The sequence below is a fragment of the Urocampus carinirostris genome, chromosome 2 (assembly GCF_059441175.1).
Source record: "Urocampus carinirostris isolate Australia breed hairy pipefish chromosome 2, RoL_Ucar_1.0, whole genome shotgun sequence".
NCBI lineage: Eukaryota > Metazoa > Chordata > Actinopteri > Syngnathiformes > Syngnathidae > Urocampus > Urocampus carinirostris.
The window spans coordinates 29,203,513-29,226,697 of record NC_142350.1 but is presented as its reverse complement, the minus strand read 5'-3'; the positions used below and the strand labels follow the sequence as shown (position 1 = coordinate 29,226,697).

At 37.5% G+C, this 23,185-nt stretch overlaps 1 protein-coding gene across 1 annotated transcript; it reads right to left on the bottom strand.

Moving 5' to 3' along the window:
- LOC148371610 (protein tyrosine phosphatase type IVA 3-like) lies at positions 1-21,795 on the bottom strand. Its single transcript, XM_088326157.1, has 7 exons — positions 21,461-21,795; positions 10,247-10,665; positions 8,762-8,915; positions 7,280-7,372; positions 6,963-7,093; positions 4,828-4,902; positions 1-1,602 (listed from the first exon to the last, which is right to left on the bottom strand). Exons 3-7 carry the CDS (start codon positions 8,855-8,857, stop codon positions 1,482-1,484), a joined length of 516 nt encoding a protein of 171 aa, XP_088182283.1. The 5' UTR covers positions 8,858-8,915; positions 10,247-10,665; positions 21,461-21,795; the 3' UTR covers positions 1-1,481.
- Positions 21,796-23,185: the final 1,390 nt, after the last annotated feature.

Here is a 23,185-nt window from a genome sequence, read left to right as displayed (position 1 = left end):
TAATTATATATTTTTTATATTTACATGAATTTCACACCTTTCAGGCATTTTTGATCATATGCATGTTTGACAAAACTGTGGGCTCTTATCAATTGTAATAACTGACATTAGTCCTAATGTTAACATTAATAATTTACCTAATAAAAAGTCAAGACAAGTTATGTTTATTTGTATAGGAAATGAAAGAAAACTGCACAGTTGTTTTAAATTTAACAATATAGAATTTAAAACTAAAGACTGCAGTCTGACAAGCCAAGCCACAAAGCTTCTGGGAGAATTTCCAATGACAAAACTGCAATTTTTTTGCAAGGCACAGAAAATGATGCATGATAAGAAAACAACACTTTTCCTACTGTGAGACCAGAAAGAGGTCAATTACTTATTTTCTGCACTGTCACAAAAAGTGTGTGCAATGGAATCTATTAAGTCAGGTTAATTGGCCGGTCCAAATTGTCTCTAGGTGTGAATAAGCCAGCAAATTGACTGTCCCTGTGTGCCCTGCGACTGACTGGCAACCAATTCAGGGTGTCCCCTGCCCACTGCCCGAAGATAGCCGGGGTGGGCTCCAGTACGCCCGCTACCCTATTGAGGATAAGCGGTGCAGATAATGGATGGAATAAATGGAATCTGTTAAGGTTTTTCACCGTTAAATTTACTGAAAAGTGCCATAACTTCTAATTTTACGGGCTGCAGCACCAGGATTGTAATCCAAAACACTGCTAAAACACCCAATTACAACTAAAAGTAAAAGACAACATTGTTTGGTAGCAGTAATTGGCTCCATTAACTCCTAAATACACAGTGGAATTATTATTGATATTTAACCACGATAATTCTAATGAGCCACAGCCCACAATCGTTTGGTCTGATTATCAATTCAGCCCCACTAATTGTTCTTTGATTAACTTAGGAGGGCTAAAAATTGTGTCCATTTGTTTCTGGTTCTTGTGGCCAAGTTGCTTATTTGCAAACTTTCTCGTGTCGGAGATGAAGAACAAAGTGCACACTCATGAAAAAAAAAACACTCAGTTGTGAAAAAAAGGCTTTATGAGTACCAGCATGCTTACAGCATTAAGATTTTCATGCCAAAAGAAATCCCTGTCGAGCCCTAACAGTCTTTTTTTTCAATTAGTTGAATGTTAATAAATTATTGTGAATATCTGTACAAAAATAACAAGACCCTAAATGTCCCAAAATGTATCAGTGGTCACATGCTGCAAGATAAACTCGCCTTTCTTAAATGTAGTGTCTTATCTGTTACTAAGCAACGTTACCAAGCTGCAAGAAAAAGACTAACCCCCTTTTTCCATTCCCTCATCACTGCTCTACCTACTGAAGCAAGCATCCAAATTCTAACACCATTTTTTGGAAAGACCCAGCGTTGTCACAAACATTGGATTGTAATGAAAGGAGGGTAACGGAAAACAGAATTTCCGAGGGAAGGCCTCTATAGGGTAAAGCCATCTTGTCCATCTTTGTGTTCACATTATGCAGCATTTCTTGTTCTTGTGAGCATGAGAGTCTTTAAAGCGAAGTCGTTGCTTGGATCGATACTTCTCCAGGTAGGTAAGTTGTTTGCTGTTGATGGCTCCGCGGCGCTTCCTTGATCATTGAAAAAGACGAGATTTGCAAATAGGTTGATTTAAACATGTAGAAGCCAGCATTGTAATATTACAACATTTTAAAAATAAAAAAGAATTCAAAAAAAGTGGTAAAAATGTTTTGTTGTTGTTGACTTTCTTTACATTAACATAGTCATTGCGTGCCATTGTTAGGACTCACAATGATTCTGGGTGGGACATTTGTGTATAAGCCCGGCCCACAAGGTATAAAACTTTCCCAATGGGCAAAACCCTTTTCGGATGAATTATGTCTTTTTTATATATAAAGCAATTCATCATGCCAGTGTTGTTTTCACTGAGGTAAACATTTGCACTAATCTATACCCAGGGTTCACACACGCAAATTTCAGCACTTTTTTAGATCTTGAGTAAATTGTGAACATATTTTTGGATATGAATGATATGTCTGTACATATTTTTTGGACAAATCTTTCTCCATATAGGTGTTGGGTAAAAATGAGTACCGTATTTTTCGCACTATAGGGCGCACCAGGTTATAGGGTGCACCCCCAAAAAATAGTTTTTGATCCTATATCTTCCGTAAATAAGGCGCACCGGATTATAAGGCGCTACAATGGGAACGTCGACAAAACAGTCAGATGGTTCAGTCAAACTTATTACCCCCTTAACATTCCGAAAGCTTGCAAAGAAGCAAATACGTGTCGTAGACACGTGCGGATGCGGTGTCCGTACGATGTCACTTAAATGCATCGTTCCAAATATCATTCGGAAGGTTAAAGTCTTGGGATTCATAAAATGCCAACCATTCCTTAGTTTCAATTTTCTTTTTCACCCGCAACTTTACTGTGCATATGACAATAAACACTTGGAATTGAGTTTAATTTAAAAAAAAGACCCATCACAGAAACATCGATATCACTCTGAAACAAGATACTGGGAAAATATATAGCCGGAGTAGCTCACCGAAGTCGTTGCGTTCAATAATAATGTGCAACCATGGTCCTCTTATATCCGTGAGTGTAGTAAATCCAGGAGAGTAAAATATTTACAAATACAGAATGGTAAAACATGTTTCCTCTATGCCGTAGACAACCAAACTTGCTATTCACATTCATCTTTTTCGGCCAATTGCAGGCTTTTTTTTTGCCCCTTTAGCCTATGCGAGCCTGTAAATGATAAAAAGGATCCGCCCCCTTTACCTCTGAATAACTTTAGCCAATAGTGATCGATTCAAATGATGATTGACACATTGGCTGGGAAATGAAACGCCAGCATATGTATCCCAGCATACACCGCGGACCACATCGCCTACGAGGAAAAATCTAGTCGGCGGCTGCTTGCCTTTGTTGCGAGACCTTGCGACTTAATATTGATCCATATATAAGGCGCACTGTATTATATTGGCATGGTCAGTTTTTGAAAAAAATAAAGGCTTTTAGGTGCGCCTTATAGTGCGGAAAATACGGTAATGAGTACTATCTATCTGACATTTTCAGTTGCAGGAGGCTTTTCCCATTACAATTTACCACTGGTAAATATTTTTGCATGTTCCATGATTGATACTTAATTGCACTAATATTTCTTTCATAGTATCCTGTTTAGTTGTAACATGCACCTGTCCTCTTGGGTGCGACCTGTATTGGGCAAATAGGACATATGCCATACAAACTATTGGCAGCTGCCGTTAATCACATGGGGAAAAGAAACGCGATGGCAAAGCCAAACCACCGGGGAACTGTGTTTGCCCTATTTTCAACCTCCTAAGACATGCTTGGACGTAAATGCACAATACACAAGAAGCTTGGGTCTTAGGAGGTTAAGCAGACTTGTTGAGAAAAATGGCAATAATTTTAAGGGTTTATAAACACAACATTAATATCAAAGCCTTTTCAAGGATTTTCAACGCCCGTACGAACGCAGTATTCTGATAATGAATACAACAAGGAAATCTTGCTACCCCATTGACCATGCCTCGTAATATAACAACGTTCTCATAAAATTTTAGAAAAAAAAATATATTTTTTGCATACATTTCATTTTCATCCTCAAACAGTTCATATAACATAAAGGAAGTAGTTATTTTTTTTCTTTTATGTTTTTATATATCTGGGTCTTTTATGTACCTTTATACTAGTTGTTGCTAAGCCCAATTTTAATTTCCTGCACTGTTAGTTTTCTGTTTAAGTGAAAAGTTTAAGTTTAAGTGAAAGTAATGTTAGTTGTGTTGAAATTCTAATTTATTTACTGTAAAGATTTTCAGAGATTTTCTAAATGTTTATTTGAATTCATGACAAATATTTTTTGTTTCTTTTTTATTATTAAAAAAATCTTATACCAATGTTTAAGCTTTTCAACAAATAAACATCAGCTCTGAATATCGCTTATCAGCCTCCTCTCAATACTAATAATCAGTATCGGTCCTGAAAACCCATATCAGTTGATCCTTAATATTAATGCAATGATTGATCATTGGAAATAAACATCGCTAACCATAATCACAATGCATTGTATGCAGAATCAAACCCTGGTGACAGCTGTGAGAACGCCAAAACTTGACCACTGGACCACTAGTGATACAAGTGACCTAAAATAACATTCTACTTCATCTCATTATGACACTATTTTTACATATGGTGTCAAAAACAAATCTTAAAGAATGAAGAAACCAGAAAGTCACCCAGAAGGATATAAATAAACACAAAGTCAGATTCATCATCAGATAGACTAAAGAGTTGTTTTCCCCGTTGTGCTTTTTTGCATTTATTTCTATCTTTAAGGTCGGCTTTCTGTTTTCTCCATTTCTGGCGGACTAGAAACAATTTGATAATGAGATAAAATCGAATGCCTTTTCATACACCATCTATGTCACTTCCTACTGCCATAACCCTGGTTCAATTCTCGTTGCATACAATTTTTGGGATTTTGGTAGCCGACATTTTTTTAATCAATCATTGCAGTAATATATAACATAAGCGTCTAAAATGTGCAATGATTCTACGCGAATAAATACTTTAGCTCTTACTGTGGTTTTAATTCCATACGCCTTATAGTCCAGTGCGCCTTACAAATGACAAATATATTAACAAATGACTATTTTTAGGGCGGGTGACTTATAGTGTGGAAAATACGGTACATCCTAAATGGGGGCAAAAAAAACAAATCCCGTGCTTTGCAGAAACAAAGAAATCTTGTGGCCTTTTACCATAAAATCTATCAGTTTAAAATAAGGCTGTAATGTACTTACTGTCGGATGAGTTGAATTGCATCTTCATACTTCATTCCACTTTCGATCAAAGCCAGCGCAACAAGCACAGGAGCTCTGCGTCAACGAAAGTAGACACGTACACAATTACAATGTCATAGAGGTAAATCCAGCCTGAGGGTATAAAAGCCAAAATCGAATAAATTGACTTAATGATTGCCCAAACCTAGCCCCGTATTCGAGCCGGGTTCGGGCCTGGGCCCAAGACCTTACCAAAGCAAGGCTACTTTGGTCAAATTAGTTGACTTATAAGGGACACTGTATAATATTTGACAACTACATGTCACTGTATTATTTAGTGCAGGGGTCGGGAACAATGTTCCCTCTAAGCTGCGCGCGTGCGCATTCGCCCACTGCCCGCACATTCTTAGCGCACAAGAAAATCTAGCCAGCACACAAAAATCAGGGCTCGAAATTGCTAATTAAGAAGCGAATAAAGTCAAAGTTACAGTGCATGAAGGTAAAAATACACGGGTTCCCCTGACGTTGTGTTCTAAATGCGGTATTTTGAAGTCAATCTCGAAGTCGAACGAAGTTGAGTAAAGTCGGTAGAGTTTTTCAAGAACCGGCTTCTTCGGCTCGGCTCACTAAAGAGAGCCGGCTCTTTCGGGTTCCAAACGGCTCTTCAGGTTGTTTTTGCTTCTTTCATCCCTATACGAACAAATAGTATGTAAAATTGTGCAAAAAATGACTTAAAGGAAGGGGGGAAATAGAATAAAAATACCAAATACCAAAATGAAAAAGTAGTGAAAAGCGGAGAAAAAAATAACAAAAGGAAGAGAAAAAAGAGGGAAAAATTCAGAAAAAGCGAGGAAAAAAGAAAAGAAAGAAACTAAGGAAAAAAAGTAAATAGAGAACAAAAAGAAAAAGGTAACAGCTAGGAAAAAATAAGCACAATGAGATTTTTTAAAGGAATTAAAAAAACAGGGTAAAAGAAGAAAAATCTTGTTGCCAACATTGTACTTCCACTAAAAAAAAATGTGATTAAATACAGTTGTGTATCGTGCAACCGACTCAATAAGCCCCCCAAAATGTCAGTATTATGCGACAAAAGATACCAGGAAAAAAAAAGAAATGAAAATCTTGTGAAAGAACTGTTGTAAAAACAAATGACGTTCGTAGGCCGTACAACCTTTGCAATAGTACATTAGTCAATTCATTCAAAAGTGAAATTTTTTTTGCATTGTTGGAAACTCCGCAAAATGTAATGTGATGTCAAGTTTTGGACATGTTTGATAATGATTTAGTTGCCAAACTTGGGATTGCTGTTGCTCACTGTTGTTTCAAGCATTGCTCACCGACTTTGTGTGAACGCTCAGCCCTTTGGAAAATTACAGGGAACATTGGTCGGGAACCTTTTTGACCAAAGAGCCCTAATAGCAATAGTTTGATTTTTTTGGGGGGGAGCGAGAGAGAGAGCCATACCGTATATTTTAAGACAAATTTCAGCAAAACCGCCAAACCCGCCCACCAGACAAAATCTAATATTTCAGCGCATTTTATTTCACTGTGCCCCATATCAGCAAATATACCACTTTAAAATGTTCTCCCTCCCGCAGTTACTTAAGATTGTTAAGGCTCATTTTGACTTTCATTTGTTTCATAAATAATGGTTTCAGAACAAGGTGCAAGCGGAACTTTTTGTAAAACTATCATATAATACTGCAAACAAGGATACTGCCGTTTTTACCTTCCGTACAGATTGCGCTGGGCATAGAGAAATGTGCTGTGTGCATAGCTCCACTCAACCAATCAAATTGCCTTGTTTGCTTGGCTAAGGTTTCTGGGTGTTTACTTTAGCTTCTGTGGGTTTTTACAATTAAGTGTCTCAAAAGAAAACCTAAATTGTTTAATGAGCTTCCATATAAAGGATTCCTTGGTGACGTAAAACCTTAGCAGCAAAATGGCGGACAATCATGTCAGCTCCCTCAAGGGGAGTCTCACGTTATGGAAAATAAATCTGAATTTATTGACCTATAAGTATCTTTTAAAAACAGTTAATGTATTTTTGCTCAAGATTCAAATTAATATTCTTTTTCTTAATGAATGATTTTTTTTTGCACCACAAAAGAATGCTAAGTAATACACAGTGTGCCTTTTAACAAATTCTAACTGACCTCCCGAGGCCTGCCACGCAGTGTACAGCCACGCAGCATCCGGGTTCTTCCTGAAACTTCTTCTTCAGTAAATTCAACCAATCGTCAACAAGTAGGCTTGGAGGCGGGGCACCGTCGTCAAATGGCCAATCCTAAATGAGATGCAGTGATAAACCACCACTAATAATGACACCAGTGTGCCGGTGACAGAAAGAACCTGTGTGTGAAGGTGACTTAATGAGTGATACACACTACTTTCAGAAAGCTCAGGACAATTGGATCAAATTTTTCAAATTAATTTTAACATTTTGTGATTAATGAATAAGGTTTATTCTCACCACCACAGTAATGCCATCTTTCTCCAGTGGCGTTTTGTCATATGTAATGTCACAGACTCGAACTACTGTTGTAACCCCAAATCGCTTCAGGTCCTGGAATACAAAAGTAGATGATTTCAGTTTTCTGCTCTTGATTTTTTTGTTCTGCCTGTTTTATCTTGGTTTAATTTAGGAGAATAATTATTAAGTAGCACAGCCAACTGGTCACTAGGGCTGCAACGGTTAGTCGATGTTGTTGACAAAAATCGATAATACAAATATTGGACATTGGATTTAATTGTCGAGAATTGTCCCCAGAAACGTTTTTCCAACTGAAGATAATCTCTGCTTAAAGTCGCGTCTTTCTCTTGAGCTGTAACACACATTTAGAAATGGCGGCATCAACTACGCATATCAAAACTTCTAAAGTCATGTCACATTTTAGCCTGGATACGGCCCCCAAAAAAAAGACTACTTTCAAAGTTTGCAGACCTTGCGTATCATGGCGGTAGATCAGTGAAGCACGAACATTTAAAGATGGTGTCTGTAACTTCAAAATATTCTACTTGCAGACGCCATCTTCTGGCTGAAATCATCATTTGCAGCATCTGTCAAGCTCTTTCGGTTGCGCATTCAAGTATATAAAATTCTTAGACGCACTAGAATAAATTCTTTCCTTTTCACCTTTTTGAGAGTTTGGCATTTGGACTGTATGCAACAGTCGATTTCTTACTTTCACCATTTTCATCCTTGAATAAAAGAAAACCGTGAGCTTGCTTGTGTTCTTGATTGTAAAATATGATTTATTTGCTTGTCCTTAAAAAAGAGAGGTTTATTTATCGATTTATGTATCTGAAAGAGCAGTGTTTTATTGGTTTTAGACCCCTCACTTCGGTAATTGCTGGTTCACTTCTTTGCGGAAAAAAAGTATTTTGGTAAAAATCAGCGATCGAATTTAAAAAAACAAAAAAACCAAAAAAAACGTATGTTTACTGCACCATTGAGGAACTTTTCGGGCAGCCAAGATTCAAGCCGAAAAGCCAGAACCTCTAGACTTGAGATATCTGATGCCCATTGGCCAATTCATATCATAGCATCTTTCTTACTGTATTGTGACCGGACACCTGCCCTGCGTTCCCCTGTATCTCGCTGAGAAGAGTTTGTTTCCCGCTCCTTTTCACACCGCCCAAACTTTCACTTGATTTCAGACTGCAAAGCTTTTAATCAATCTCTCTATCCCACTAAAGCTCTCTTTTTGCAGGTGGTTCTGGTCCCCATTAAACGCGAAAACCGAGGGATGTAAATTTAATAGATTTTTTTTTTTTCATTGTACCCATTTTCCTTGAGTTTATTATCATTTGCCTCTTAAAAAAACAACATCAAGCTAATTAACCGATTATTAAAGTAATTGTTTCAGTAGTCTGAGGATAGTTGACTGTTAAAGTAGTCGTTAGTTGCAGCTCTACTGATCGTTCTAGTCATGCTTGGGACAGAGACTCTTACCTCTGTAAAGGAGCCGAGTGTGCTGTCGGTTGGGTTGTGTGTGATTAGAAATCGCATGTGGTTGTGGCACAGTTCCACTGGAGCTGGTCGGTTCATGATGATGTTTTTGACTTTTGGCCCTCAATTCCCCAGAGAAGACTTGCAACCTGATCGGCTTAAAAGGGAATATATTGGAAATGGAAGTGTATCAGCATCACAAGCTTTCAAGACCAAACTATTAAAGGGACAGTATGTATTATTTGAGCCCTATATGTCGCTGTATTTTGTAGTGGAACCAAAAACGAGGGCTAAAAAGCACAAGGACGAATACTAATCACAGATATTCAAAGTGACCAAACTGTATTTTTTTCTCTCCTCCTCATTTTTGTTATGTTTTTTGGTACGCATATCAGAAAGATGAGGGACAATTATGTCAGGTCCCTTTAGGTGAGGTTTACGTTATGTAAAATATATGCAAAATTCAAGAATTTAAAAAATGAATTTATATGATAGTTCATGTATTTGTGCTTATCAATTAAATAAATATTGTGGGTTTTTTTCAAATAATTAAGTTATTTTACCACTAGAAGGTGCTAAATCTATGTAACGCTTTGTTTTTCTCCCTGACTTATGTGACCAAGACTGCAAAATTTATAAAAAGGTAAAAAAAAATATGTAATAAATTAACATCTTTCCAAGTAAAATGTATTGCTTCGCTGGAAGATATTTTTGTGTATTGAAATAACTATGTTGCTTTTTTTTATCTTTAACATTTTTTTTTTTACTAAATCGGGGAAAATATTACATTCATATACTACAGTATATTAAATACTTTCACCTACTTTAAGGTATTTTAAACAACAAATTAGTAATATATTCTATTTTTTATTTTATGTCATTTAAAGTATTTTTTTCTTACGTTTCTACATTTCAAACACATTCATCTTGTAATAATTTATGTTATACAAGAAAAATATGTTTATAAAAGTAAGACAATAATGATAGAGTTCTGATGATTTGAAAATTATACAGCTTACTTTGCAATTTGATTTAACCTTTTCAGAATGTTTGATAACATTAGGGTATTGTATTCTTACTTGAGTAAAGTTTTTACTTGTTTTTCTACAATTATACCATTTTTCAATTAAGAAATCTAGTGAAGTAATAACATTTCTTGATTCAGTTTGTCTTACAATAGAACAAGTGTAAAATGTATAAAATAAGTCATATTACCTGCCAGGGAAATGATAAATCAGTTTTTTGCATTGTCGTGTGTCCTTTATCACTTACACTCAAATAAATATCTCTTGGATAACAAGAATGTGTTTACAGTTTGGAATGTAGTTTCAGATTCCAATATCAAGGAGGTTTTTCAAGCTCTGTCATGTAGAGCAACAATTTGAACTTGAACACTGATACGTGGTGATCAAATAAAATGAAAAGCAAAGTAAAAAATGCAAAAGTCTATAAAATACATCGAGTCACTGACTTGATGAAATCCCTCACCTTTTACTTAGGCTGTATATGTGCTGAAACTTCAACAGTTGGATGAGTGGTTGGGTGTAAATGTTGAACTTCAAGAAAGAAGACTTCCAAATGGCGGGAAATATTTTACCCCATCAGTTATCCGCAGCCCGGGAGGCAATAAACTTTGTGTTTATTCGTATCACAGATCTGATATCAGTTCTCCTTATGGGTCCTTTATGCTCTGCAATCTAAGGTCTTCAAGTCCTTCCTTCTCTGCTTGACTTTAGAGGCTCCACTTGTTACCCCATTAGATGGCTTGTTTGGCCAGGCACAATTGTTTTACTCAGACTTCAGTGTTCTGCAACTGTATGGTACAATTTCATCATCGGAGGGTTCTACATGTGTTGGGCGTGGCAGTAGTCACCACTCCGTCGCACAAACGCCATCAACCAGTGCTTCTGTCAAGACAAACAAAAACAATGCAGAGATGAAGAAAAGTTAATAGGAGTGAAGGTCATATCGAAATAGAACTAAACAAATATACATTAAAAGCAGTGTTGGGAGTAACGCGTTACAAAGGAACGCGTTCCTGGAACCCAAATACGTTTCTTGGTACTGCAATGTTATCGATACAAATTTGTAACTGAACTCTCCTTCACTATGTTGCGTTACTCTGCTACTTTATAAAAGCAGGCCATGGATCTCTGATTTCTCTTCTCTTTAACTCATTCAGTGCCAGACGTTTTTCTCAAATGGGGAGTGCCAGCCAATTTTCACCAGTATGACTCATTTTTGAAGGCCTAAAGAAATTTTGGCTCTGTAGCTATATTGGCATAGGACACATCAAAAGAAAGTAGGACTTTCACTAAGTTGCTTTTTGTATATATATATATATATATATATATATATATATATATATATATATATATATATATATATATATATATATATATATATATATATATATATATATATATATATATATATATATATATATATATATATATATATATATATATCTTTGTGATGCCTCCGATATGTAAACAATGCTCTCCATAATCACAAGGGCACTGAGCTTGCAAAATAACATTTTATTGCAAGAACACTGAATTTATGCTGGTCTGGTCTGCATTTATATAGCCCTTTTCAAGTCAATGAAGACCTCCCAAGCACTTTACAATTTGTTTAACACCCATTCACACACACTCACATACAGATAGCAGCATCAGCCATGCAAGGCAACTACCTGCTTACCGGGGGCATAAGGGGTTCAGTGTTTTGCCCAAAGACACTTCGACATATAACACGGAGGAGCCTGGAATCGAACCTTCAACATCTTGATCAAGACGAGCGCTTTACCTACTGAGCTACTGCCGCCCCATGAACTATGCATTACTTTGCAAGAACTTTTCAGGAAGCAAAAAGTTTGTTGACAAAGGTCTGATCAAAGCCACTCCTGCCATCTAATAATGATTTATCGTACTGAAATAATTCACAGAGGCTTGATGGTCATGGAAGGGCTGTGGCAAAGCTTGATTTTAGCAAAATGGTAAGCAGCGCATGGGGCAAACATAAATGGTCTGCATTCATATAGCGCTTTTCAAGTCAATGAAGACCTCCCAAAGTGCTTTAAACTTACCCATTCACACACACACTGACACACCAATAGGAAGTCAGCCATGCAAGGCACCTACATGCTTATTGGCGGCATTAGAGATTCAATGTCTTGCACAAGGACACTTCGACATATAACACGGAGGAGCCGGGACCGAACCTGCGGCCTCTTGATCCCAAAATGAGTGCTCTACCACCTGAGCTAACATAAACTCAGAATTTTCCGATTTGAAAATACATATTACATATTTTATTCTATTCGTTTTATTATATGGTATTCCAAGGCTGTCTCCCATCCAAGTACTGACCAGGCCTTGACCGGCTTAGCTTTCCAAGATCGGGCTTTCTCAGGGGGGTATGGGCGTAAACAGGTCACATTAAACTACCTCGAAAGGAAAATCAGTTATTTGATATGTTATCACTGGGTAAATCATTGGAAGTAGGGTTACTTAGGCTCAGTCAACCACAGAAAACAATAACATTTTACTAGAAAATTACAATGACCAGCACAGGAGTCCGTTGTTGGTGTAACACAATTACTTTTTTAAAGAAGTAACTAGTAACTGTAACTAATTCCTTTTTTTTTTTTTTTCAGTAACCACCCTTACACTGAAGGCTACACTCACACTAGACATATTCATTTAAAAAGGACTTTTACACAACACGATTGGTTAAAGTGTGGGAGTTTGACTCGAAATCCCTATTTGGACTCACGTGTGCAAAGAAAATCAACCAGGGAAAGACAAGAGGGTAATCTGGGTAATCTGTGGTCACCTCTTTACCTTTGGCAACACACACACAAATACACAAGAGCGCCCAAGCACCCTGTCACATGGCAAATTATTCACTCACTGACCGTTCAACAACACCGTTGTCTATTCTCGGTTGTTGACGTTCTATGAATAGTCATTATCCTGCGACGGCTTGCAGATTATTTTGTAACATAGTATGTTAGGCCCACAGGGCTTGTCATGGGAAGTGTAACAGTCACTAATAAAATAAAATATCAAAAAACAATTCTCAATTTTGGTAGCAACTCATTAAAGATGCATTAATTGAAAAACATGTGAGTTGGATTAGGCGTCTGGAATGTTTTGTTTACAATTCACAAACATTTGACCGCCTTTAAATTTGCTGCAGAACAGTAAAGAATGAAACAAGAAACACTTGCTCATTCTAAGTACATTTTTCTTTTGTCTATTCTACATTTTTTAACTTTTTTTCACAATAAATCAGGAAGAATAATACATAAAATATGCCACATTGTTTTAAGTGGTATATGGCAAATAATTTAGCTCATTATAAGTATTATATATTTGAATTAAAGTGTTATGCAACCCTAATCATAATTTTCTTGTTTATTTTTTCATTTTATGTATATTTTTTGACCAAAAATAAAAATAAATATATATTCAAAACCCCCGCGACCCTACTGAGGATAAGTGGTGCAGCTAATGAGATGAGATGAGATATATTCAAAATGTGCAAAACCATCTGCAATATGCCAGATAAATCTACTCAATGTAAATATTATTTGTTCTAATTAATTGTAAAAACAAGTTAAAATAATGTAAATAGAAAAAGTAATACTTTAAATGACCAAAATGTTCTGCAAATGTAGAAAGCTTACTCTGTTCTGTTCAGAAGGAGTCACACATAGTGACATGAACCAGAACAGGATCAGGACCCAAACGCGTGACGTCCTCACACAAGCCTTTTATTTTAAGGGAAATGGGGAGTCATGCACATTAGGCAGCCGGTCTGGCGTGGAAAGACAGGAAACCAGAGACCGACGAGATCGATTCCAATTGCCAGAGTTGATACCGGACAGATGAGGTCGATACCGGACAGGAAGGGACAGACAAGATAGATAACGAATCAGGACATCGAAAATAAACAGGAGAAACTAGATGGGAATGAAAACTAAAGAAAATAATAAATAGGACAAAACTAGATGGAAACAAAACTGGAAACCGAAATTAAACAGGACAAAATAAACGGGAACAATAACAGGCAGGAAAATACCAACAGGAACAGGACCGAGTCGAAACACATGTCTTGTGGGGCAGAAGTTCGTTGACGGACTGACAAAGTAAGAGAGAGCGCACTGAGCTCAAAAAGACGGAAAGACAATCTATTAATGAGCCGCAGCTGGCGCCACACGGGCGGGGCCAATTGGGAGCCATGGCAACCTTGACACATATACTATTATTAGAACTCTCTAAGCAGTTGTTAATATTTTTGCCGATTTATCCGGACACATTTTGACCTTATTTTTCTCTTATGTTTCCGCAGTGGTAAGCACATTCGCCCAACACGCGAAAGGTCCCTGGTTCTAGACTGGGTGGAAACATGTGTTGGCCTGGAGAGGGATGGGCACCACCAGGCTGTACTTGCCTGAGACACACCACAGGAATTGGTGCCCCTACGACCCTAATGGTTAAGGGATCCAACCAAGCAAGTAATTACTATGGAGTGCCATGTCTAATCTCATGGCATACAATGTTGAACTGTGTTGTTAAATATAAAATAAAATAAAAATAACACTTTTGTCTTCTTTATATACTGTATTTATCCATTTTTGTTAACAAAATATGTTACAAACATTTTGATTTTGAGGACTCAAATCCACCAATCTTATCCATCATGATTAAAGGTGTTGTCCGGAACTTGAAAATGTTCTACTTGCTGACGCCATCTTCTAGCTTAAATCATCATTGCAGCCTCTGTCAATAATCTGTGTGTGAGGCGAGTCAATTTCTTAAACATGCTCAAATAAACTGTTATTTTTCAACTTTTTTGGGGGGTTGGAGTTGGCATTTGGGCGGTATTTGAAACAGTCCTTTTCTTACTTTCACCATTTTCACGCTACACTAACAGCAAACCGCGAGCACAACATGAAATCACTCGACACACACAGCTCGGATAAGAGCGGCGGCTTTTTGAACTCAGGTGGACATAGTTAACACCTACTTAATAGAGAAAATATTATACCTTCAACTTTTTAAGGACACTTCAAATGACACACCCCACCTTTAACTAATAGAATAAAAAAGTACAAGAAGGGCCCAAACCTTGGTAGAACCCTAAAACTAATATTATTTTAGACAAGACTTGGCAAAACCAAAACAAGCAAATCGTGTGGCTGCACTCGCTCTGTTTCTTTTTCCTGTCATAAGCTGGGTCAAGACCCAGAGAAGTTAAAAATGGATCACAGCATTACCACACAGAGACATGGTGGGTTGCCAAACTCAGTGTTTTCCTATCTTTATTGAGCCGAACAAATCAGAAAAATCCCACTTCCCAGCAAGACTGTTGCGAAAAATATATCAATGAAAATAACAATGGAAAAACATTGCATTACTGTAAATTGTATTAGGGAGAATGCTCTTTATAAACCGGACCCAACTATTCACACTTTTAGCGCTTGATCGGCTATGCGCGCACGCGACTCGATTTAGCGCTCATCAAAATTGCAACGCTATAATTGAGATTTGCATCGGAATAATTTCATCACCAAGCCATATTTACTCAATTAAGGAGCCATATTTAGCTTGCGTGCCACGGGTTCCTGGGTTTCTCAAACGGCCTATCATAGAAGGATAATGCCGGCTTTTACAGCCAATGGGAAATGGGATCAAGTGTTCAAATCCACTGTCTAACTTCCTGGATGTCTTGCTTCACTACTACTCTCCGGTCTCCCGAAGTCCGAAATCAAGAGCCTTCAGCTCATACAAAATGCTGCAGCGAGGCTTTTAACTAGGACAAAAGAGTTTGATCACATTACCCCGGTTTTAGCTAACCTGCATTGGCTCCCTGTTAGCTTAAGATGTGATTTTAAGGTTCTGTTGGTATTATACAAAATCATGCATAGACTTGCTCCCTCATATCTTTCAGATTTAATTTCCCCCTATGTTCCGGTCCTCAGCCTTCGTTCTGAAAGCGCTGGTCTACTAGTGATTCCAAGAGCCAAGAAGATTTCCGCAGGTTCGAGAGCGTTCTCCATCCGGTGCCGTGGAATGCTCTTCCCCCTGAGAACCGATCTGCAACCTCAGTGGAAATGTTTAAATCTAAGCTTAAAACACACTTCTACTCTATAGCATATGAATAACCTATCTTTTGTGTTGACAATACATGTGTATTATTTGTTATTGCAACATCCATTGCAGTCTGGTCATCCTAGAAGAGGGATTACCTCATGCGCGGTCCCTTCTCAAAGTTTCTTCATTTTCCTCATGTTGAGGTTTTTGAGTTTTTCCTTGCCCTCATGTAGGTTTTAGACTGGGGGATGGTGTAAAAATAGTCTGTAATAATAGTCTGTGGTTTGCAATAACCTGTGCAGCCCTTTGAGACTCTTTGTGATTAAGGGCTATACAAATAAAAATGACTTGACTTGATTCTTTCGCTCCTGTAGACCCATGTTAAGAGGCACTGGCCTGACTTGGTCTCTTTCCTAAGATTGTGAGGGCATAATTCCCTGCGTCAAAGACTGTTCTGACATCGTGGACAAAGACACTAATAGAGGATTTAAAAGACTACTACAACAGGACTACAAAATCGATGTTTCTCTTATCTAAGTCATGCCGGGCACGAATATTTCACTAATTTGCCGTAAATTGCTATTACTATCCGGCAGGATATGAGGCAGTCTGCCTGTAACTCCAATCCTGTTTTAGTGTTGTACTTGCCATACAAGCGACATCCAGTTAACACGTCCAAGAGGTGTATCCTTGTGCAGCACCTGTCCAAAGTCACACTACTGGAAAAGTGCTAAATGCCAGGCGAGGTATATGTTCCCGAGTCTTTTTTTTCCCGTTTACAGTTTACTCCCAATTTTTCCTTTGTATTACATATTGAATATTATTTTCTTCAAACTCCACGAACCTGATGGCTTTAGACATGTTTTGATGAACCAACTGAGACCTTTGGGTATTTTATCATGAACTGGGGAGCCTTAAAACCCCAGTGTGTAATATTTGACGGCTGGATGCGTGGCGGCATTTGGCCGGGCAAACATGGCGGCAACCTAAGTGGGATTGCACTTTGTAAAAGATTTTATAAAATAAAAATTAACATCGGTATGAAACTTCATGTATTTTCGCTTAGTATTCAAATCAATGTTGTTGATTTATCTAAATGAAAGTTATTTGTACTACTAGGAGGCACTAAATATTACCTTTCAACCTCACCGTATTTTGATGATTTTAATCATTTTTCTTACTCTCCCAAAAAAAAGGAAATAAAGTCAAAGGATTATTGTTCCACTGGCAGATAAGTCCGGCACATTTTAAGTATTTATTGTTCTTGTAAAACAAGATAAATATTTAGTAAAACAGAATAAACACGTAGTAAAATCCACAATTAAAGCAAAATTAAAACAATAACGGATAACCTGTTTTACTTCCTGAGCAAGAAAACACAAACATAAGAAAAACTTTATACCTCCAATTTTGGCAACATAATCATTTAAGCTTTTTAAAAAAGACATGAAACTGGTTCAGAGAATTAATTTTGAACATTTTCGAAGGATGCCGTTTCTCCAGGTTAATTAATAAAAAGGTATAGAAACACTGCTTTAAAGGTAGTGAGCAGGGTTGGCGATTAAGGGAATACATGTAACTGCGTTACGTAATTAGGATGCAAAAAATATAAACGTATTCTGCTACACTTATAGAAAAAAAGACAATCAAACTACAGTTACATTTATTCAAAAAAAGAATTACTTTGCAGGATTACAATTTTATTTGAAACTATATAGCACTTGAGAAAAGAGAGAGAGAGATGTCGTGGCAGGGGCTAGCAATTTCCCTATCTGTTGCGCAAATTGTACAGACGGCCAACTCATACACTGTGTTTCACTGTCTTTTTGTCTGTATTTGATTTCTTCTTCAATGTAGCACTTACTTTGTTGAATTGGTGTGAGCCTGCAGTTTTGTGACGGCAGCTCAGTTGTGCTAGTGATGCGTGACATTTAGTAAATATGTTTGATTCTCTTCTTCTTGGATTTTGCACTTACCATATTTTCCGGATTATAAATCGCTCCGGATTATAAATTGCACCAGCCAAACAATCCATGATTACGAATGAAAGAAAACATACAACTCGCACTGGAGTCTATGTTGCATCCCTGGCCAAACTATGAAAAAACTGCGATTTATAGTCCAGAATATACGGTAGATTCATGAACATTGACTGAATATCAGTGTACCTCCAGGGCAGTTACAGTTCAGTTGATTTAATGGGGGTTTGGTTGCATTTGATAACCATAGAACGGATTAATCCTGTTTCCATTAATTTTATTGGAAAACATGTTTCTATTTACAACTGTTTCATTATACAACGTCACTGCTGGGACCAATTCAATTTATGAATACCACTGTATCAGGATAAATAGGAAAAAAATAAAATAAAAATACAACATAGTGCTTAGAAAACTGGCCTAAGTTATAATAATAATGCAATTAAAAACTTTGTAACAATAGTGCAATGAAAGGATGTGCAATAAAAAAATAATTAAATAATTAGTATAATTAATTAATTAAATAAAAAGTCACAAGGCACTGAGTTTTTCAGACTACAAATTGCTCCGGATTCTAAATCGCGCCAGCCAAAAAAATAATAATTAGGAAGGAAAAATATACAAAAGTTGAACCTCACTATAAATACAACTGCAATTTATAGTTATATAAGTAAGTAGTTGGTAAGTATACAATGTGGTTAAAATGTAGGCCCCATTTTTGTTGAACTACAAGCAACTACCTGATCTTGGTTTGCTCCCCTTCCTTTTGCAAGGCGTCATTGTTCCTCTACTGTATCTGAAACTAATTTTTGTAATTCTATTTATATTATGTTTAATTTGTCCTTTTTTAGCATATTGGGTACTGGAGTAATCCAAAAGTAATCGAAAGTAATCGAGTTATATTACTGCAATGTTAACAGTGCTGGGAATAATGCTGTTACAAATAAAACCATTATGTAACCGTTCTAACTTTTTTTTCAGTTACAGGGCAAACGTTTTTTCCGCCATAACAACGCCGCTACTGTTACTGAGGGTCTGCAGAACGCGGCATGCCACCCTTGGTACACCTGACGCCGTTAAAGCGGAGCGGTTTTGCGCTCTCTTCAGAGTTGTTTACGTCACAATTTTTAACCATTTCACCGAAAGAAAAGGCGAATGAAGGCTGTGTCGCGAAAAATGTGAGCCTTATATTTGACAGACCTGTTCTCAATGGTGAGGCAACCAACTCGAGTCATTCGCAAACAAAACATCTCTATGAGCCGGCTCTTGGAAGTGAACAAAGGGAGCCGGTTTCCCAGCAATCAACAGCTGGTTCCCTCCGAGACGCCTTATTTCTTTTGTGATTGTTCAATAAGCATTTTTCTTCAGGGATTCTGTGTTGTTGACTTTAAATCTGTTGAATATGAAACAAGTGAACAATTGTTTTGTAGTTGTCGATCTCTTTTTGTAGATTGATAAATATGTTCCTTATATGTTCTGAGTTTTTCAGTGATAATGTGTTTATGTAAAAATATAAAATGTCTTCTTTGTCCTTCTCTTATCGCTCTTTATTTCCCTTTGCTATTGTATTTTTTTCTTTTGTTTCTTAGAGTTCTTGTCTTGGGATGAGAGGTTGCAGGTTCCATTCCCGGGCTCCTTCAAATAAAATGTCAAAGTGTTCCCCGGGCAAGACACTGAACCCCAAATTCTCCCGATAAGCAGGTAAGCACCTGGCATGGCTGTCGCCACTATCGGTGTGTGAGTGTGTGTGTGAATGGGTGAGTGTGAAGCACATTGTAAAGCGCTTTGAAAGGTATTGACTTGAAAAGCATGACATAAATGCAGACCACTTACCATTTTTTTCATTTGTTTCCATTTAATTTATTGTTTATTACTGATGGTTATTTTATAATATTGTTTACTGATTATATTTGTTGCACTTCAAGTGTAGGAGAGATCAATTGCGGCCGAGTAGCAATCAATATTATAAGGTTCTATAACACAACTACCTGTCTGGTCTTCTCTATTCCAGTGTTTTTCAACCACTGTCATTTTAACTTTGTCTAGTGTGCCGCTGGAATTTGCCCAATTTTATCTTTGCAAAAAATCAGGCCATTGTTCAGTATTTTTGCTTTCTTTAGACGAGGAATAGTAGGCAGCAGTCGATTTTTAAATACTTTTAATATACTAATCATCTGCTCATGAGGTAGCACAGTACATTTAATAACTTAATTTGTTAGACAAAGCGGTTTAAGATTGCACTGTAAAAAACAAAAACATAAATAAAGCACATCATTCTTTTTTGTTTTAAGTATTATTTTCTTCTTTTTATATACTAATTATTTGCTTATGATGTAGTACAGTGAAATATTTGACATGATTTCATTTTCAAACATTTGCGACGGACGGTGTGCCTCGGAACTTTTTTTATAAATAAAAGTGTACCTTGGTTCAAAAAGGTAGAAAAACACTGCTCTATTCAACTGACTCGAATACTGTTCAGAAAATTCATTGATTTTCAACGCCGTCTTTTTTAAGTAATGGAAATAATTACTTTCCCTGTTAACTATTCACTTTGACTATAGTGTAATTCAGTTACTAACTCAGTTACTTTCAGGGTTGGGTAGGGTTACTTTAACTTGATTACTTTCAATTACTACTATTACTTAAAATTACTAAATTTTGTGCAGGCTTGGGGAGTAACGGAATACATGGAACGGCAAAAATGATGTTGGCAAGCTGTTTGTATTTATTTTCATTTTGTTTCTGTCGCATTTATGTTAGTTTTGCCGGAGATCAAAGAGATCAAAGCAAGGAGAGAAAGCTTACCACGTGTTGTGAGTCATAATTTTATTCATATTTAGTTTCTTTTGTCTTTTATTAGCATATTTGGTATTGGAGTAATCCAAAAGTAAATGAAAGTAAACAAGTTAAAGTAACCCTACCCAACCCTGGCTACTTTGTGTTAGAATTAGTGAGGAACTATGACTAATTTCCTTTTTTTTTTAAGTAAATTGCCCAACACTTTCTATAACACACTTACCTGTGATCTTCTCTATTTAACTGACATACAGCTCAAATTCTCTCACATACACCAATTTATTTTTAAAGTAACGGAAATAGTTACTTTCCCTGATAACTAGTTAATTTTACTTCATAGAAATTAAGTTACTTACTCAGTTTTTGGGGGAAGAAGTAGTTAGTGACTATAACGAATTACTTTTTGAAGTAAAGTCACCAACACTGAATACTAAAGTCTTCGGATTACATTACTGATTACAGTTTCAACAGGTAACTGGGAACTGTATCGTAGTAGATTATGAAAGGAACCCTCCCAATCCCGGTAGTGAGCACCTTGCTTGCGCACGTCATTTAAGCTTGATCAGAAAGATCGTTTCCTTCAATCTCCACAAACTGAAAGCTGCGATTACACGTACTACGCTGAATAATGAATCTAGTACGTAGTAGTAACACCCTTCGGACACCGAATACACACAGCTGTCCAATATTTATATCCGCACGTATATAAGCCGTTCTGGTGACGCACTAGCTTGGAGGTGTTGGCAACAATCTGCGAAGTTAACGTGCATCTCGACGGGAGTTGGGCGACGACAAGAAAGAATTCTCCGGAGTCTCCTCACCGCTTTAGATGATTCGCCTCATCTCTCGTGGAGAGTCCAAATGAGCGTGCTTTTTAGAGGTTTTCCGGTCGCTCGTCTTGTCGATCTCGCGCGACCACCTGTAGATCGCCGCCGCCGCAGCCGCCGCTTCTTCCTGTTCGACGATAGGAGTGAAGGGTGCCGCGGTGGGAAGGTGCAAGCTCGGCTAGACGCTTGTGGAGTAGAGTCGATCTACGATGAGCTGCTGTAATCTGGTTGAGCAGCCATCTGACCCTGACAGCCCTGTCACCGCCAGAACACTCGACAGTTAATGCTCTTAGTGGGGGGGGGGCTCCTCCTCCTTCTCCTCCTTTTCCTCTCTCCGCCTCCTCCACATCCACTTTACCTTTTTCCTTCCCCTTTCTTATTAGTGGTGGGTCTTTCGGAAACGAGTTGGAGTTATACACTAAACCGTCTCTTTGAAGTTAAGAATGAGCGCTGGCTCCCCATCAAAAAGAAGCCAGCTACCTCTTTTCCTCTCTCTCTTTCTCTCTCTCTTACTTTATCCTACTACTTCACTCGCTTTTTTCTATCTGTTTTCTATCTGCCACTCCCCTCACCGTTTTCTTGCTCTCTCACACTCGTTTTCTCTCTCACTTTCTCTCCCTCTTTTCTCTGTCTCTCTTTGTATTTTTCGCTTTCTCCTTCTATCTTTCTCTTTTGCTCTTTCCCTCTCTCTATGTCTTTTTATCTCTTTCTATACCTCTATTTCTCTCCACCTCCCTCGCTTTGTCTCTCTCTTTCCATTTCTCTATCGCTCTATTCGTCTCCTAAACTCTCTCTTACTTTTTCTCTCTTTCTCACTGTCGTTTTTCTTTCTTTCTTACTATGTCTTTTTCTTTCAATATCTTTCTCTCGCTTGCTCTACCTGCCTTTCTATATTTTTAAATTTAACTCTTTCTCTTTCTATCTTTCTCCCTTGCTATATCTCTTTTTCCTATCCATTTATCCTTTTCTTTCTTTCCCTTCCTCTCCCTCTTTTCTATTTCCTATCCTCTATCTTATACCAGCTCTGTAGCCTAGATGGTAGATTGCCCGCTCTGAGACTGGGAGGTCGCTGGATCAAGCCTCGGCCGAGTCATACCCAAGACTTACAACTTTGATACTCATTGCCTCCCTGCTTGGCGCTCAGCATTAAGGGTTGGAATTGGGGGGTTTGCTCACCTAATGACTAAAATGACTGTGCCCTGTTAGGCTGCGGCTGCATCGGCTCGCTACAGTCTAACTGTATGGGTCAGTTGTATCGACATTTCGTTCTGTGTGCATTGTTACAAAGAATGACAATAAAAGTAAATTCTTCTTCTTCTTCTTTCTCTCTTGCATTATGTCTCTTTTTATCTCTCTTTCTTTGCCTCTCTCATTCACTCTCTCACTGTTATGACTAGTCAATAAGATTGGCATCGTCTCTGTGTTGTTCGTTCAGGATGAACAATTTCAAAGTTTAAATTAGGTAAAAAGTCCCTGTATATTGAAACCATAAGGCCTAGATAAATAATAATAGTACAATTCATATTCAAAATTAATGAATTTGGCGTATAAGGTTTCATGATTGTTGATAATATAAAATTAAAGACAGGAAAAAAACGCTTACCGAGCTGAAAGAGCCAGTTCTCTAAAAAGAGACGGAATTGCCATCACCCTTTGTCCGGCCATGCAGGTACTCTGTAAGCACTTGAGATAATTATAGCCCGGTACCTCCTCCAAAAC